This window comes from Cyclopterus lumpus, chromosome 23 (assembly GCF_009769545.1).
Source record: "Cyclopterus lumpus isolate fCycLum1 chromosome 23, fCycLum1.pri, whole genome shotgun sequence".
NCBI lineage: Eukaryota > Metazoa > Chordata > Actinopteri > Perciformes > Cyclopteridae > Cyclopterus > Cyclopterus lumpus.
Window position 1 is genome coordinate 9,979,479 of NC_046988.1, and position 18,824 is coordinate 9,998,302.

Consider the following 18,824-nt stretch of genomic DNA (forward strand, 5'->3'; position numbering starts at 1 on the left):
AGAATATAAAACTCACATGGTCAGTCGACGGCACCATTTGCATATGAAACCTGTCACTCATATCTGTCATACGCTCACGTCAAACACGGACTTGTATAATAATCAAAAGCTAAATTATTTTACTGGCCGAAAATAGAGTAAATAAAGAAACATTGCATTTGACGATACATAATTGTGGCTCCGTATGTGTATAGACACCTTCAAAGGCTACAGCAGCTCAGTCATTCTCTTTCACCCAGAACGTGGACACGGTGCCACTGCGCTCTGAAACACATTATTTCAAGCCCTGTGTGAAAGGCTTGTTAGGGTTTTATGACACCAGCTCCCACAGGAAGTAGAAGTGACTATTTCATAACAGGGCTAATACACGTGATGTTGAAGTGCCATCTATGACTCACAAGTAAATATGGGAAATACTTTGTAAAAAGCAGAACAGACCGTGACTTGTCTCAGGTGACAGATTAAATCAGTGTTTTATTATTGCCAATCACATTATAGGCAAATTAGAATTTCTATAATTATAGGCACAAGTGCTGCTGACATGATGGAAAAACAGAGTTAGTTAAGTGCTTTGAAGTATAATCACATTTGGGCTATGAAAAAAATCACCGTTAACACATTTACAACTTTTCTTCCTCATACATGTGCTACGACAAACATGTAAAACTAGAAATAAAACAAAGTGTTACACACTTGAAAATGAGTTAATCTGTAGTGAATGTGGCACACATTTAGGTTATGTAGTTACTTTAAATGTCAGTGGCCACAAAGTAATGCCATAGAATTTACTCTCCACTAAGAATTGGCAAGAAAAGGAAAAGAAAAATCTAAATAATCAAGCGAGCAAAGAAACTTGTCTGCTGGCTGACAACAGAACAAGACATGAACACTCAATTATACTAGTGCAACACTCATACCCAATGGTCATAATGTGTAAATTGGGATTTAAAGAAGTATTTAATGCGTTAAACTGGTTTTCGTGGAGACAAAATAGATCACTAAAGAAGCCAATATTTATCCTAAGAACTGGAACATGAAAATAGAAATCTGATACAAGGCCACATTTATTTAGCAAACTGCACTGAAGCATACCGGGGTGAGCAGCTTAGAGGATGGAGATGCAAACTCCAGTACCCACTGTAAACCTGTGGAGAAATCTGCTTTTCAGAATTCATCACTGAATGGATGGTCCTTGTGCTTCTTGCTCCTATGGAGAGAAAGACAGAAAGGAACATTTAATAACCTCACGACACCTTCTGAACAATATTTGAAAAAGGAAAACAAGGATATATGAACTCACAATTGCATGGGACAGACTCTCCAGTTCCTGTTAAATCCTACTATAGTCTTCATTTCCTCCCCAGATAGTTCAAAGTCAAACACCTGCAGAGATTTAAACAACAGCCGTCATGCCAGAGCCAAGTAAGTGAGGCACATTGAGGGCTAATCCGAGAAAACATCTGAAAAATCCCTCGGCTAATTACCTGGAAATTCTCCTTAATGCGCTGAGGTGTGATCGACTTGGGGATCACGATCACGTTCCTCTGGATGTGGAAGCGGATCAGGACCTGGCAGTGAAGGAGAACGGGTATTAACATGTGAACGTGACCAAAGGTCATAACCACAAGTATAATAACAGTGAGGGTCATGTGCATGGTATTTGCACATTCTTCTTTAAGAGAAAAGAGGAACAGGCACAAAAACAATGAATAAAAAGCGTGTTTCGTTCAGTGTTGTACCTGAGCAGGTGACTTATTGTGCTTCTCAGCAATGACTTTAATGTTGGGATCTTCCAGCAGTGAGGGGTCTTCAGGTTTAGCCCTGTAATATAAATGCATCATCCGGTATTATATAGGAGGACCTGCACACATTGCATTGTTTTGCTGACAATCATAAAGGTAATAATACAAAATAATGGAGATACCTCAGAGAAGAGCTGGCTCTGTATTAACTGAACTAGTTAAAACACTGCTACACAGGTGGGCAGTTGTGAAAAGGGAAGTAGGAAATCACATTTATGTGAGATTTTTCAAAAGCAAATTCAGAAGAATAAGATAGCTTTAAAAAGACAGCAAGTTTTCGCTGCATAAAAAAAACGAGGTCATTAAATAATGTCTAAATCACAACAAAATATGCAAACAAACATAGATAAACAAAGAGGAACAAAAGTCACAAGTTGAAACAAACCAAAAGGGATATGAAAGACAAACTACTGAATCAGCATTCCAACCAATATCATCATGATGTTGCAGCAGTGCGGTGACAGACGGGCTGTCTCGTGTTATTTTGACACAACTGACCAGGGTCTGTCAGGGGAGCCCAGGGGGCTGTAGGCTGTCACGGAGATGCCGTGAGACTGGCAGAAGGAGACCAGCTTCTCCTGAGTCTGGTACGGGTGGCACTCCACCTGGTGGGACAAACACACGACTCTCGGGATGCATAGCAAAAACCATGGAAGTGATGCATAAACCAACTTTGTACTTCGTATGTGTAAACGATTTTTACTTTCATACTCATATGGTTGGCTCTCTCTTATATAATATATTTCTCAATATAAGAAAGTCTTTAGTTCTGTGCATGGTGCTGTAATCGAATAAACAAAAAGAGAAAAGACAAAGCAAGACATTCATGGGGAAGGATGGTTCTGAAAAACAGATTGTTGCAGCCTGGAGGGAAACTGCTGTGGCCCGATACGAATTAATGAGACATTTATGTTTGGTCAGACCTGATACGAGGAGACAGATGATGCCATTATGGCCCCTTGCTCTTTAAGAACAGCAATCTTGAGATGTATCTGTTTATCTTGCGGCTCAGAGGGGCTGCAACTAATAAGGACTTTGATAATCGATTAAACCGTGAGGAAAAAATAAAAAAAATGGTTGTGCAAATCTCTTACCTGGTTGGTGGCAGGCTTGTATTTGAGGCCTGGCTTGTTGAGAATGGCTTCAATCTGCTCAATGTTGAAGTTGGAGACGCCGACAGCTTTGACCAAACCAGCATCCACCAGCTCTTCCATTCCCTGAAGAATTGACCATTAAAAAAAAAAAAAAAGTTTGTGACCACTCCCGTGCTATAATCATTATCTAAAAATAGCTGCCTTCAACTCTGGCAACTTCCAGTGTATTTCAAAGCTCCCCTTTTTTTGACTTACTAAAAAATGTTGCTCTTAAAACAAATTGCATGGACATGTATGAGCTTTAAATTCAATGACTCTGGTCTTGCGTCATAACATGGGACACACACACACAGATTTGTTGTTTGAAGTGTACCCATTTAAATGTTACGTCTGATACAAGCGAGTGGTTTGTCTGTTTAACTCGCCTCCCATGTCTCCAGGAAGTGAGTATTATCGCTGATCGTCCCTCCAGCGCTGTCCAGAGGAAAAAGCTCACTGCCAGCCTGTAACATGACAAAAGGATCAATAGCCCTCAGGTTCACACCACATGACTACGATGTTGACAATATGGAGGCTGCACATTCCTGCTGATGGAGAGATTCCAGTTGAATCCGACGCACACGGAGCATATATTTTCACACATTGCTCACGAGACTGTGCCTACCTTGAAACCCATGGGCCAGTGCACTAGATAGAGGTCTAGGTAGTCCAGTTTAAGATCACTGAGGGTCTTCTCGCAGCCTTGCCTCACCAGAGACTTCTCATGAAAAGTGCACCACAGCTATAAAAAATAAATAAATCAAAGGATTGGGAAGTCAACGAGAAAGCGTGCGTGTTCAGTCTTGACACACTGTTTAAATACAGCAAATACACAGGCAACATCAGTTCCATAGCCTTTTTGTGGGTGAAACAATACGGATATGCATATGTACATTATGAAGCCACGACTCACCTTGCTAACAATGAAGAGATCCTCTCGCTTCACCACGCCATCCTTGATCATGGCCTGAACGCCATCTCCCACCTCCGCCTCGTTCTGGTAGACATACGCTCCATCGATGTGCCTGTAGCCTGCTGAGATGGCTGCTTTCACCGCCTCTGTGACCTTGCCAGGGGGAGACTGTAAAGAAGCAGGGATGCTTACTTAATGTGGTCCAGACATACTGTGCCATAATAACATCAACGTAAATATTGTTTTATGCGGCGTCGAATATGAACGGTTCGTGATTTGCATTGTTTTTGCTTTAGTTTAACACAAACACAAAATGTGCAAACACGCCGTTGTCTCTCAGCTAAAAGAGAGTTTTAGTTCCCGATCGTGTACCTCACTCTATCCATTGGGACTATTTGATTAAAGATGAGTTACGTTACACTTTAAAACACTTCCCTTGGTTGTCCTCCTTTCCTATTTAGGAGCAATCTGACCACCTCAATCTCATATTTTGGAACAATCCTAATACTTGACATGCATGTCTTTCATGGTGAGAGGAAAGTCGATCTTCTCTTGGTGAACACGGTCTTCATTTGCACCTCATCTATTTGTTTGGGCCAATACTAATTGCAACTACAATTAGATTTGTATCAAGGAAAACATGCTTTTTTTAAAGCAGGTTCGGCAGCCTTGTCAGATACTTATCAGGTTGCTGAGCCGAAAGTACACAACACCTCAGGCTTTCATCTCTGAAAGAGACACGCGGAGACTTGTTGGCGTCTATAACAGCCCTTGAATTAGAGTAATTTATTCGGGTTACACGGACTACGGGTAAAGCACGCATTGGTTACGGCTAACGTTAGCTCTCAGTCTGCGCAGCGTAACATGAACCAGCGGATTTGCACACGACGGTCGTAATGTCATGAACCTGCAGCTAGAACGCATTAGCCACGGTTTTCTTTATCAGGCACGAGATTACACGCTGAACTAAAATACCCACAACAGTCGATACAAACAGCACGCAATTACTGCCGAAGCTATATCGGCACTTTGAGGAAAGGCAACCGTGGTTGTGCCGACTCGTTGCTTTCTGTCGGCACGTTCAGCTAACTAGTTTACTCCACAAGTTCATATTTAATAACTAAGGCTAGATAACAAGACGTTGTATATGATCAAAAACGCACCTTCCATGTGCCCAGTCCCACAATGGGCATTTTTGCACCGGTGTTTAGTGTCACGGTCGCAGCCATTTCTCCAAAAGGACGAGCAGACACTGAACGCAGCAGGACCAGTCGAGCAGAGGGAGCAAATGAGGAGAGCAGGATGCAGATCCAAGAGGGAACCTCCGGTACTGGAAAGCGAAGCTAAATAGGAAGTGCATGGTTAGGTTAAATGTAATTAGATACTTTCCACGTATCACTGTATTAGTACTGCTGCCGATTGCCAGGGATGCAACCATTTGGACCGGCCAGTGAAAAGTAACTAATTTAATGCTCTTTAAGATCTTTTTAAGACCTTGACAACGCATATTTAAAACCCTTTCCACAGCTAAAGTAATGCATATAACGACTGGTATATTTTTTCCCCAGTTTATCTCTGACCTATATAACAAATAAATGCAAATACAAGTAAAGTAACCATAAGTTTGAATGCATTTCCTACCTGCAGTGAGTGTGAATTAGCTATTTTTATTGTATACTCCTCGATACGTCCTGTAGGCTGGCAATCGTTTCTTGGCGACCCCTGACATTTCCAAGGACCTATACTGTAGTTCCCAGTGTACCGTTAATTGTGTGTGAGATCCAAAGATAACACCCGCTCTTGCATATTTTTTATGATTCTGTCATTGAGCCGCTAGAGGGCACAATTGCCACACAATGACGTGAGCCCATCTCCTCAGAGTCCACAACGGAGGCTCCTAAGTAAAATAATCACATAATTTTATACATTGGCTAATATGGGCAGTAATTACGGTGACTAAAATGATTGATCAGTACTGTTCATTTTACTTGAGACTCTCAAAAACTCATGCACACATATTTGATTTAACCTAATCCATAGAAGACAATGCTCTAGTAACACACCTCAGTATAAGTTCATTGTCCAGCATGTAGCAGATACTATTCTTTTCAATTACTCTTTAATATTTTTGACTACAACTTCTTCATGGTATTATTCTGATACTGTAAAAGAGATGTGTGCCGTCGTGAATGCACACACACACACACACACACACACACACACACACACACACACACACACACACACACACACACACACAGACCAGCCTTAAACCCTGAGGGAAACCTAAAAAAGGGAACAAATACAAGGTGTCTTTATTGTCAGAATCAGATAAAACCTGACAGACCTTTAACCAAGCCATTCATTCTGAGCAGAAGATAAGAGAGGGAGAAGAGAGCAATATGAAAAAAACATACAAAAGGAAAAGTTATGGGAGCCAGCAGCCGCTGTGTACCTCACAATGGCTCTCGCTAAAGTTTGTGTCTCTTCTGATCTTCTCCCAGCTGGACGCCTGCTTTTCAGGGCCTGTCTCCTCTGATCTAACTTCAGACACTGGAGGGCCTTTTGCCAGCCTGCAAACTGTCAAAGTACCCCAGGAATCAAACACCGTCGCATGCTGTCATGATCAAAGAACCACAGGTAAACCAGACGAAGACACAGCCACATACAATTGGCATCTGAAAGAGGGAGGGGGGGCTCTTTCAGAGGCTCTTATTTTGCGTCTGAAGGCGGATACCTTTCCACTGTACTGAGTGCATCAGAAAGAAATTAGAATTAAGGCCGACCGGCATTTGAAGGTACAACAGAGGCTCGGAGTAAAACCAAGTGCCTCTCAAGGAAACTTTTGGACAAAGAGTTTAGACTTCGGTGAGATTTCAGAGTGTGTTACTTAAAGAATATGGAGAGAAAGGAGGGAGAAACATTCACTCGCTGATTGAATGGAAAGAGAACGGTGGTGTGATAAATACATATATACACGGTAGATAACAATGAACATCTGTCTCCTTTTCCTTTTCGTGCGGCCATAATGAATGCTCAGTGCGGCTGCAGGTGTCCATTCCTTCATAGGCTTTTCATTGGATTAGACCCTCCACCAGTCAGACCTGACCTGTCCTGGGGAGATCAAACACCCCATTTCATTTCATGGCCTGTGCTCCATTCTCTCCAGCGCTTGTCTCTCCCATTGGCATTGGCTTTGCTGTTCTTCTTTTTCTCCGTTTCTGCCAGAGTGCCCTGGGTCATAATCTTCACCCATGAATCTAATGTCGAGTGTCAGCTCCTGCTGAGTTCACTCACACACTCTCATTCCACGCATTCCCTTTGTCAAACAATAACCAGATCAGGGAGAGAAATCCTTACGTCATGAGTAAAATCATGGTAATGTGTCAAGTGCATTGTATGTTTTTGGATACACTGGAGATTACCGAGGCTGATTTGAGCCCTGCAGACATCATGGGAAAAGATTCTTTAAAAAAATTTGATAATCCCACCAATATCTGTATTAGGTAGGCGGTATAACATTGGTAAACAGCATTTGTTTATTTATCAGCAACAATGTTTACAATCGCTCAACCGTTAACAACATTTTTTAAGCAACTAGGGCAAAGAAATATGTGAATATTTGTCGCTTTTCTTTGTATTCTATGAAAGTAAATATAATACTTTGGGGATTTGGGTCTGTTGGTCAAACAAAACAAGCAATTTCAAAATGTCACCTTGGGCTCTGAGAAGATGTGTTGCGCGTCCTTCAACATTTTATCTCCAAAAAATGTATTGATTAATCAAGCATAAAAATAATGGTTAGTTTCAGCCCTTCATTTATTAGTTTTATAGCAAAAGAATTATAGATTAATTACAAAAAAGAATGTACAAAATATGTTAAAAAGACAACAACAACAACTTGGCAAATTGTGTGAGGGAAGTCAACACCACTACAATCATGCACAACTCTACTACTCTAGGAAGTAAATCACATGCAACAGACAGCAGAGACTCTAATGCCACTGACGTTGGTGTGTGAACGGCCACACACCAACATGGCATTACAATCGTGTTGAGGCCTCGGTTATGTGAACAAGAGAAGCTGCTGCCTCGACCGGAATAGTTTGGGCACTTTATTCAGTTAATGTCATGGAATGCATGTGTGAAAGAGCCTCTATACTATTTCAAGCCATCAGCGAACTTGGGAGTTTTTGCTAATTTCCTGGATTCTCTTCATGCTTTTAACACTTTGCCCTCCTGTATTAGAGTGCAGTATCTTCTTATGGCTGGTAAAAGTTCTGACCTGGGCTCATCTGTTGTCTCTAATTGCATGTGACAGACAGAACTTCATATAACCGCTTAACCGTGTCCTCATGTAACCATGGCGGAATTAAGATATTGGGTGGATTTCTTATGAGGACGATGTGGAAATAATAAAAGCAGACAGTATCTCTTCTGTCTCATTTCAGCTGTCACATTGCTCCTGAGGTATTACTGCTAGTATTAATAACATACATGGAATGGAGATCAGTAGAAAATGTAGGGTCAATTATGGTTATTTACACCGTTTTGAGAATGGATGCTACGTTATGAGTGATATGAATCAACTTGTGCCAGATGCCTCTCATATTATGTAAAGTCATGGTACATTTTTAGCCATGCAAAACAGTGCAATAACATGAGATGTCATTTTAAAATAGAAGGATATTAAAATGTACAGTAAAAATATGCAAACAAACAATAGAAGTACTTTAAAATAAGTGTATTTACTTCTAAAATAGTGTTACTATGGTAAGGATGGCCTCAGTGGGAGGCTAATGGCGTTACTAGTCTTGAACAGGGGGAGGCGAGCAGAGGGGCATTCTGGCTACATGCTACCAAATGCTACACACTGTCCCTTTAACGTGTCATAAACCTTTATGAGCAAATACCTGCAAAACTAATAACATTCACTTCAGCCTCTGCACATTGTGTAAAGAGGAAAGCATAGCATCTAAGATGTTGAACATGGTGAACGCTATACCTGCCAAGCATTAGCATGTTAGCATTGTGAGCATTTTAAAGTGGCAATGTTAGCATTTAGCATAAAGCACTAGTAACACGGTCAGGGGCCGTTCACATTGCATCTAAAAATGTGTGAGAAACATCTTCTTTTTTTCCAAGGCGCTTGGGAAGTTGCGCTTCTGTTAATTACACAATAGGTTAAAAGACAGTAACTCACGTACGTGTGTGAGACGCACAGCGAGAAAGGTAGACTAAAAGCTGAAGATGTGTTTGATTGATGGATTTTTCTCACTGCTCAGTAACATCAGGGTCTGTTACGTTTCCATTTGGAACAATGCAATGAAACTTTATATCTTAAACTCCCTGCTCTATTGAAACCATACGCTTATGGTCCAAAAGTGATTTCAGAGTAGACTAATAATGGATTATTCCATAATAATTAGTAGCGCACGGGAATGATCTTTTAGCCATCCAGATCTTTCAGATCTCGTCTGGATCCAAACCACACACACACACACACACACACACACTATTGTGTTCTCACGTGCGCTTCTATATACAGCCGTGGCCTTGTCTCCTCTCAGGCCCCTCAGACACCGTTTGGTTTTTGGCTTGATTAACCACTTAGTTCGGTCTCTCAGACACAAGATTGCAGGGAAAAAGCATGTAATGAAGTGCTTTTGAATTTGCATTCCCGAGAGCTTTCACAGACGCCTTGATTTCGGCCTGCCTTTGCTGTTTGTTCTTCGTCAAGAGATGTCTGCTATTTTAACGGTAACGCGTAACAAGTGTCCATCCAACCTCCTCCATATTGCTCCCTCATCAACCTAACTGCCATGAATAAACACAATCAACATGCATCTGAAGGGGAATTTGGAGGCTTTTTCTCTCAAATCGTCCCTGATGGGTTGTTCATCATTGTCATTATGCAGATTACAGTGTGACCGTGAAAGCAATATCGCAGCCCCTATCCTCTGCAACAAAATGACACCGTTCCATAAAGCGGACCAAAACACTTGTGTGTTTTCTTCCTTCAAGTTGAGCAGCGCTGATCAGATATGGACAAACTGTCTCAAGAATATGAAATTAACAGCATTCAGTCTCCACTTGAAAGTCAAGCCTTTATTTTTTGTATCGACCTTGACAACAATATCGGAGTGCGCATGCTGCATTATCAGCTAAAGTATCTGCTGTAATTTACCAGGTAAGTACCGTGATTTGGTTCAGAGTATTTCCAGACAAACCTCAGAACAAAGTTATATAAAAACATATACTAAAACTTTTTAATTTTAATTTTTCTTTTTGGTTTTTAACTCTACTCAATTCATTTATGAGCTACTGGGATTATGTAAGACGATGACTTGACAGAATCTGTGATTATTTCTGTCTGGGATTTGGGGCAGTTGACGTAAGAGCTTCCCTTTGCACCCCGCTCCTGGGTGCCAGAAAAGAGGAAACACAATTTGGTTTAAATTTGGGGCCCTTTCCCTAGTCCGTGCTTCCAGGATTGATTAAACATCTAGACCACCAAGCAAGTTCCTTTTGGACGTAGATAAGCAGACATAGGATATATCAAGGGGACCTGTCTTCCTTAGCCTTCAAGTAAAAAGGTAATTAATTTGAGATTCCATTCATTGCCAAATGCAAATAATATTGTCCTTCAATTGTCAGAGCAGTTTCTAGATCAGTGGTTCTCAAATGGGGGTTTGTGTACCCCTGGGGGTACATGAAGGCACTCTAAAAAAAATGCATATTTAAAATGAGCATCCATCAAAAAATCCTTTGAAAATAGTTATTTAATAAATGTTCAATAAAATATAAGTGTAAGTTCATGAACTGAATTGTATATATTCTATATCAAATCAGACACGGATGGCAAAATGCTGCGTATTACATCTTTTTTTCAACCCAAAATACTTTGCACTGGTCAGGGGGTACTCGGCTGAAAAACATATTTCACAGGGGGTACATCACTGAAAAAAGGTTGAGGACCACTGACTTAGATAATTGGCAGGCTCATCCTCGAAATCTATGTAAACACAATTTTTTCTAAGAAATGTAATTTTGGAGATGACAGTAAATGCTTAATATCATGACCCGCCTCCTGGTTATGTTCATATAAAAAAAATAATATATAATTGAGTTAGTGTATATAATTACAGTCATCAAAAATCAATATTCTAAATTTTTCTAACTACATTATTATTTTTTGTCAACATTATTTTTGTTCAAGTAGTTTTATAAATCAATGTCATGTGTGCACTATTATTAAAAAAAATGTAGATGAAAATGTACTTCAGTGAAAGAAGCAATGCCACAGTGTAGATATACTCAGTCACAAGTTAAAGTAAAGGTTCTGCATTCAAAATGTCACTTAGGTAAAAGTACAAATGTATTGCCATTAAAATACAAGTAAAGTAATGTATAACGCATAATACATACTACATCACTGAATTATAATTATTGAACTATTCATGTGTGCATCACTTTAATGTTACAGCTTGGCTTACTTTTATTATCTGCAAAGTAACTATGTAAGTATCATATACATGTAGAGGAGTAAAAAGTGTAATATTTGTGGTGTAGAAGCAGAAAATGCATAAACTCAAGTAAAGTACAAGTAACCCCAAATTGTACTTAAGTACAGTACATGAGTAAAAGAGTAATACGTTACTTTGCACCGCTAAACGTGTCATTGCATCTGTTGTTTCCTCTGCCATCTCTTCCTCGTGGCCACATGTTGTGTGTTTGTTTGAGCGCAGCTTTTTAGACATCAGAATGACACAGCGGGAAAATATTGAAAGTTCCTCGTCGGTTACTTCCTCATTTTTAGTCACCTGATATTATTTACAATATATAAAGAAAAAACTTCTCTTGCATCATGGGAATGTTTTCAGTGCGATGGCGTGCAGGGCCGGGGAGGGAAAAAAAACCTGTGTGGACGGAATGAGCTGTAAGGACGTGGACGTGTGTAAAGGGCTCATGAGACGATGAGTCATATCCAGGATGACTAAGTAGTCACTTTTCTGAAAGAATCTTGAATAAAATGTCTCGCATATAATTTGAGGGAGCAAAAAAAAAAAAAAAAGATTTTTAAGTATTGGATCAGATTAATTTTGGGATAAAGGACTTCAAAGGTTTATTAAAACTTCAAACAGGTTTTTTTTCTTTCTTTTTTTTTTAATCAAAGATGAGCCCAGGTGCAATAATTTGTGTCAGTGCTGTAGTGTGTAGTGTGCAATAAGATAGATGTGTGCAGTGCCACAAAGCTGGTGTATGTTCAGAGGATGGGGTGCAGCGTAATGGAAGTGTGCAGTGTTATTCTGATATTTACGTTTATGCACCACGGGAGTCAAGACCTGGCAGTAAATTCACATGGAAACGCACAGTTTATGACACAAACACACCTCCTCAAATGTTGAGGGACCTTATTTTTATTTCAATTATTTTCTTTTTTATTGTAGTTTGCAGGGGCATATGTTGCAGATTCAAGAGGGAAATGCAAGTATGAACAATGTCTTCTTTGAGAAGCTGAACAGATGCATACTCCACCATCTTGTGGTCAGTCTGGAAATGACAACTTCGATTTCATTTACCTTTCATAAGAAGTGTATGAGTGCATTTATTCATGTGTAGTCTGTGCTTGTTTAAGCTTCCCTTAAAACTAATTACCTGGGCTTTTTAAACCACAAGACAATACATATTATTGAATAAATAAAACCATCAACCAAACTATTCATAATAATAATGATAATGATGATAATAATTAAAATACAAATTATAATAATAATAATAAAAGCAACACCAATAATAATGACAATAATAACAATTATTATGATCATCATTATTATAATAATACCAAAGAAAATAATCACAACAATAATAATGCTATATTATTAATTGTTAATAATTATACAAATGTAAATGATGATTTATCGAGCATTTGAACAGTGTGATGGAGACATGTGTGATAGGAGAAGCAGAGGTGGGCAGGAGGGACTAACGTGCTGGAAGAACGTAAACATTGTCTGCTCCGAGGGCTGACTTCAAAGTGAGACTGTGGCGACCTCCTCGCAGCGGCTGACCGATGAGAAGCGAAAGTGAATGTTCATCCACGGTCTACAGCCTCCTCCTGAAACCACTTGTAAAGTAGACACGTACAGTATACGTATATAATTGAACATAATAATATTTGACAATGCACATACCTGTTTTTCGTCCATATTTTCAGCGTAATTTAATTTTACAAGAGCATATGACAGCTCCCCTATGTTTGGCCACGCCGGCAATTTTAGCAGTCTGCACAGGTATGTGACAGTTGAGAGGAGCATGTACTGGTCATGCAGTATCTTACGATTCAAATGATTTGTTTTTGCAACAAGCTTACTCACTGCATAGGGTGAGGAAAATAACTTTAATGTTAGAAGCCCTAATTAATCTAATAATAAAATATTATACATGTCATATAAAAATTTTTTTTTTTATTTTGTACTTGCTTTAAGGAATATAAAATGTAAAAAAATGTGTATTTCTATTATTTGTTTGTGTTAAATATGTTAAGAATCCACACCAATGTTATGTTTGGTAAGGGAATATATCATACGCATATGCAGGGCATGAGTATTGTTTAACTTTGTAGGGCTCGGATAGGACTTCTTCGCTGTCATGTCTGATGTCCACTAAGTACTCGGTCGTCCTAATCATAATTCCGTTTCGGCCTCAAAGGTCATTTAATATACGAGATTAGATGCTATAATATCATTACCAGAGAAGCAATATTAGCGATGAGTTTTAATTCAGTTAAATCATTCATTCATGAACTCAAAATAGCAACTTTAATGCAGTAGTGACTATAATACGTTTAATCTGATACACAGTGATGATGGAAGATGTTCAATATCGCTGAGCCTCTCCAGTGCAGCCCTTTACGCTTTTCTTGAACTAAAATAGCGCGTTATAGTGACATCTAAAGTGATGTACAGAACATTTAAATATATATTTTCCATACACATTCCACATGGCTTCTCTAACAAGTACAATCTCATCAAAAGCTGTATTTAACTGATTGGAGTGGGAACAAACAGTCGAGGAACAGCTTAACCACACAGGGTTAAAACACTACTCTAAATGGTGACCTCAGCTCTCCACAAACTGAATACTCTGTAATAATGACCTTGTGTGAGGGGCGTATGTTAAGAAGACTTTGCCGGTGTGATCAGTGATAGAGGCTGGATCTCCTGTGTGTCTGAGCTCTTCATCATTATCTTGGCTCGCTGACTCATATCTTGAGCACAGGGAACAAAACACTTGCGACGGCCTTGTTCCCAACGCAATGGGACGCCGGGAGGGACAATAAGAGAGAATTAGCGGTGAAAAAGGCAAATAAATAGATGATTCAATACTTGACAGCCCAGCAACAAAGCCCACTGTAGATGGGAGAGAGATGGAGAGAGGGGGGGCCCGATGAAAATAAATAGCGGAGCTCAAAGCGAAGGGAAGGGTTGAGCGGATTGGAGGTGATGATGAGTGGAGAGCTGTACAAAGTAGTACATCTATGGGAAAGGTTTTAATGAGGCAGACGTCGGTGTGTGTGTGTGTGTGTGTGTGTATGTGTGTTTTCTCATCTATGAAACAGACAGCAATGAGCAAAACCCTCAGCAATGATACTCCAAACTTCCTGTCTCCACGTGGGTGGTTGAGGGTTTGTGTAAGTGTGCAACACGGACGGACAGTCAGACATTATCACTGGATGTGTTTAAAGGCAATAGTTGGTGAACAAAATAAGTAAAAAGATGCCACACAAAGTGGACGTTTTCTAACGAATGGCGTGGGACATAATTGCAGCAAAAAATCGGATGCAAAAAAATAATCATTACCCAAGGTACATGATCAGAGTTCTTCACTGTCGCTAGTCCATCGGCTGAAAACACCTGCTCATTCAGGACGGATAGTCCCCTAGGATGCACAATTAACCAGCCCTGAGAAACGTTCAACCTTTCACTTCTTGATTAACACTAAAAAAAGAAGGTGGCTTGAAAAAATTCACGACTATTGTTTAGATGTTGCTGGAAAGTAGTCCGTGAACGGGCAGCTGCTGGCTCGTTCTGGTTAAGCTGGAGATTCGGCGTTACCTCGAGCCTCTGGATTGCTAACCAAACACAAATGGGCTACCAGACAGCAACTTGGTGGGATATTCAAAAAATGAAGATACACGAGTCATCGACACAATTAGTAATTCAGTCGGGGAGCCTAGCCTGCTCTCAGCACTGCCACAGTGAGCCCAATAAGGTGTGATCTTTCTCATCTATTGAGAGCAGGAGCAGAGGGTGCTCATTTATTTAGTGTGTGAGGCACACACATCTGTAACTCCATTCCTTCAAATGAGACTGTTACTATGGTCCTCTAGATTATTAGTTATTGTAGGCCTTGCTATATTCTAACTGATTACATTATAAATGGTGATTAACCGATTATAGTTTTTTACGTCACCCATCTAGATAAAGTTTTTTTTTACTGATGACAAATAAACCAATCAGATCACAGAGACTGTGAGCAGCGCAGCGACGTTTCCTGTTGTCTTCCAATGGCTCCAGGGCTTTGTGTCTCAGCCCTCTCTCCAGAGCAACAGGAGGCTCTATTACTGTCGGCTCTCGGTTGAATTAAAAGGCAGTCAAACGGGCTCAAATGGGGGTAACGCTTGTTAAACAACCAGGGACTTATATGGTGGTGGTATCCTGAGGACATCACAGTCACGCTACACTGTTCATAACGTTATGTGGCAATTCAAGATAATCAACAATGAGCCATGTTTGCTGAGGGAGGCTAAGTAAGGTAGAGGAGAGGACACCTGAGACTCTGGACCTTTTGCTGAACCAGATGTAGGCCTTGATCGAAATTGGCTTTCTGAAACAGCATCCTACATTTGGACTTCATGACTTTGGAGTGCTGGTATGAATTAAATGAGATTACCTACAACAAGACACACTTTCAAATTCCACTGATAAATTATATATATATATATATATATATATATATATATATATATATATATATATATATATATATATATATATATATATATATATTTGTATTATTATTTGAGATACAGCTTGCTGAGACGCATATCGAGCCACAAAGGATTTGTATTTACTGAACGACGACCTGAAGGCAGCTGCCCCGTCCAATGCTGCCAACACCAGATTAGCATTCCTCGCTTTTAACACTTTCACAGATGAACTGTGTGTATGACGTGAGGTGATGCCAAGATGCTCTATGTCTCTGGAAAATGTTGGTAACTGGCATTAAAAAAACTGCTAAAAATGTATTCAGCAATAGCCACATTCTACTTTCAGCCCCGGCTGTCAGAAGATAAAATCCTGTATTGATGCATTTATTCAAATAATAATTTTAAAGTCAATGGTTCAGTTCCTTATGGGCTGGCATATTCAAATGTATGACATTCAAATATAATCCTTGTAGGTACAGTTTTAATCTTTGACCCTGAGCTGTTTGACCTAAAAACCACACTTGTAAGCATTGGGGCGGGAGTAACTGGCAAAAAGCCGAGTTGAGTGGCATTCCCATAGCCATAAAACACTCTTCGTGTGTTAAGCCAGTTCATTGTTATTTAAGACAAATGCCTTGCTCATGGGCTGACAGAGAAGCACACAAACCACAGACAAAGACTCAGGCCAAACCCACACAAACCATCCACTTGTTCCAAATGGCCATTCTTGAAGGAATGTAGCAGCTATAGCTGGACAAAACCCTTTCTCTACTTATTTACAAAAAACTGTTTTCTCATGCCACCGTCATCCACACAGTTTTTACACAGTGCCTAGAAGCGCATGGCAAGTTCTGCAGCAAAGCTATTCTGCAATGTTGGCGACAGAATAAAGGCAATTAAACACAGTTTGCGCCGCGCTTGGACAGCCAGGCCGTATGCCTCGCCAATTAACCTCCCACATAAGGAGGGAGAAGAGAATCTAGACTCTGAGATTATAATCACACACGTTCTCTTTGTGTTCAATCAGTTCTGCATTGTAGCAAACGTATGAGTATCCTATTTTGCATGTATTCTCCATTAGTACTCTGGTGGCACTGACAGCTAATTTGCACTCAGATATTGTAATTTAGATATGAAGTACTTACTTTCTTTCATTCTTGTGCATTTGGCTCCCACTGGGACCATCAGCTATTAAGTAGTCTTCGCCCATTTTAGCCACATTTGGGCACGTTTCCCCAGTGCGGTCTAGCTGTGGCCCATCACCTTTATTAAAAAAAAAAAATGATTACGTGGTATATTTTCATTTGTATCCAGGCACCAGTGATGCTCAATGCTAGACCTGTTCATGCATCTTTTGTAGGCTCGAAAAAGAAAAAAGAATTCTTGAGCTAATTAAAAGCACCCTGCAAAGCACTGCATGTGATGGGTGCGATAACATTTTTACATCTATTTTACATTCTTATTTCTCATCTCAGACTTGAGCCTCTTTTGCACATGATTGTATTCCCACAAATGAAGAAAAAGAACATTCCTGTCTCAAGAAAAAATATATATTCTGTTTTGCAAGAAAAAAGAAAATATTTATTTTGCTGAATGAGTGATATTATTTAAAATGTTACATGCAATGAGTTGGCAGCAATGTTTTTCCAATCAAATTGGCTTTTGATTCCATATCAACTGATTCTGGTTAAGCCCCCAAGTTGCTTTGATCTGGGGCATGCTTCTTGTCAATTGTCTCCATTCATTCACTCAGTGATTTAAATAGTAACATTTTATAGAATTAAATTCAATGAGTAGTCATTTATTAATTTCACAATAATACCCAGCGGAAATACTATTGTTACTGGACTGAATAGATTTGAGAGAAATTAAATTAGATTATTTCCAGAACACTGACATAGTGGAAAGGAAATACAGCAATCATACAAATCATACAGTTTTTAAATCTAATAGGAGACATCGTGGCTCCCCCATGAAATAGTAAAAAAACACAAGATTCTAAAGCAAATTCTTTGGGAATCCACTGATGTTAAATATGTCGAAGTTGAAAGGATTCTGCTCTGGCGACAGAGAACATAAGAACATGTCATGACCGACATCTAACCCTGTGACTAATATGTGCTAATGTGGTTGATGGTTGGCGTTGCTTTAATGACTTATAAGAGACTGTCCAGCTTTCAAGATTAGCCACCAGCAAAATAAGCATTACAGCTATTGTAATCAGCTTTAATGTACAGCGGTCTGAAGTAACAAGCGGAACACAATCTTTTGTACAGAAACACGTGAAAACCAGCAAATGCACAAGCAACCACATTCACCACTGCATCTCCTTTCTGCACTTTAACACATAATGGAATCATTGTCAATCCGTTATTGGTTAATGTTCTGACTAATTGTTTATTTCTTATGTTTTTGTTGCCCAGATTCAGTTTCGGGATTGCCAGAAATGTTCCAGTCGTGCTCCGGCCCAGACAATCCGTGGGTGATTAGTCAGAGAGACGACGGACGGGGTTTTTACGATTCTGAACCACATCCACATAGCTGGCCTCAGGTCTGCCCTCCCCGGCCCAGCGGCATTGTTCATCATGGTGGAGCCTACACCAGAGCGCAAATCCCTGTTTGGTGCCAATATGAAAACCCATGGAAGGTAGTGAACATTGCATTATATTACATCCAATAGTTGTTGAAATATTTCAGTTTGGACCATAGCCTGTATATAAGAAAGTCTGGACTAAAGTGTTGGAACGAGCGACAGTCAAACACTGACATCCAAAGAGCCATGTGGATAGCATGGCTAAAAAAACAAACAATATTTCAGTGTTCATATTTGGCTAATTAATGCTTGAGGGACTAATGTATTTATTTCACTCATTCATATAAATGTAAATATACATGAATACAAAATATATAGTACACATTTGAGTTGTATACACATTTCATATATATATTATTGTGTTCAAATATAATATAATAGATTTTCAAAG

At 39.6% G+C, this 18,824-nt stretch overlaps 2 protein-coding genes across 4 annotated transcripts in view; one reads left to right on the forward strand and one right to left on the reverse strand.

Annotated features, from left to right (window-relative positions):
- Positions 1 to 449: 449 nt before the first annotated feature.
- On the reverse strand, positions 450 to 11,591 carry LOC117725976 (aldo-keto reductase family 1 member B1-like). Of its 2 annotated transcripts, none has more exons than XM_034525918.1 (11): positions 11,509 to 11,591; positions 5,012 to 5,191; positions 3,849 to 4,016; positions 3,561 to 3,677; positions 3,322 to 3,399; positions 2,897 to 3,019; positions 2,301 to 2,407; positions 1,740 to 1,821; positions 1,485 to 1,568; positions 1,301 to 1,383; positions 450 to 1,207 (listed from the first exon to the last, which is right to left on the reverse strand). In XM_034525918.1, the coding sequence occupies exons 2-11, from the start codon at positions 5,075 to 5,077 to the stop codon at positions 1,165 to 1,167; spliced, it is 951 nt and encodes a 316-aa protein (XP_034381809.1). In that variant the 5' UTR covers positions 5,078 to 5,191; positions 11,509 to 11,591; the 3' UTR covers positions 450 to 1,164. The 2 variants fall into 2 exon arrangements, with proteins under 2 accessions (XP_034381809.1, XP_034381808.1); XM_034525917.1 differs by lacking the exon at positions 11,509 to 11,591 and adding an exon at positions 5,490 to 6,047.
- Positions 10,251 to 18,824, forward strand: part of tfec (transcription factor EC) — a 39,776-nt gene continuing 31,202 nt past the window's right edge. For both annotated transcript variants that reach the window (XM_034525911.1, XM_034525912.1), the window contains exons 1-2: positions 10,251 to 10,444; positions 18,264 to 18,487. In XM_034525911.1, coding sequence (XP_034381802.1) covers positions 18,287 to 18,487 — 201 coding nt within the window. In that variant the 5' untranslated portion in view covers positions 10,251 to 10,444; positions 18,264 to 18,286. The remainder of the gene's footprint in view (positions 10,445 to 18,263; positions 18,488 to 18,824) is intronic.

Coding starts and splice junctions, on each gene's coding strand:
- LOC117725976 (XM_034525918.1), bottom strand. CDS start 5,077: ATGGCTGCGACCGTGACACTAAACACCGGTGCAAAAATGCCCATTGTG. Junction 3,020..3,321: donor ACTTCCTGGAGACATGGGAG/GCGAGTTAAACA, acceptor TCAATTCTTCAG/GGAATGGAAGAGCTGGTGGA. Junction 2,408..2,896: donor ACAAGCCTGCCACCAACCAG/GTAAGAGATTTG, acceptor TTGTCCCACCAG/GTGGAGTGCCACCCGTACCA.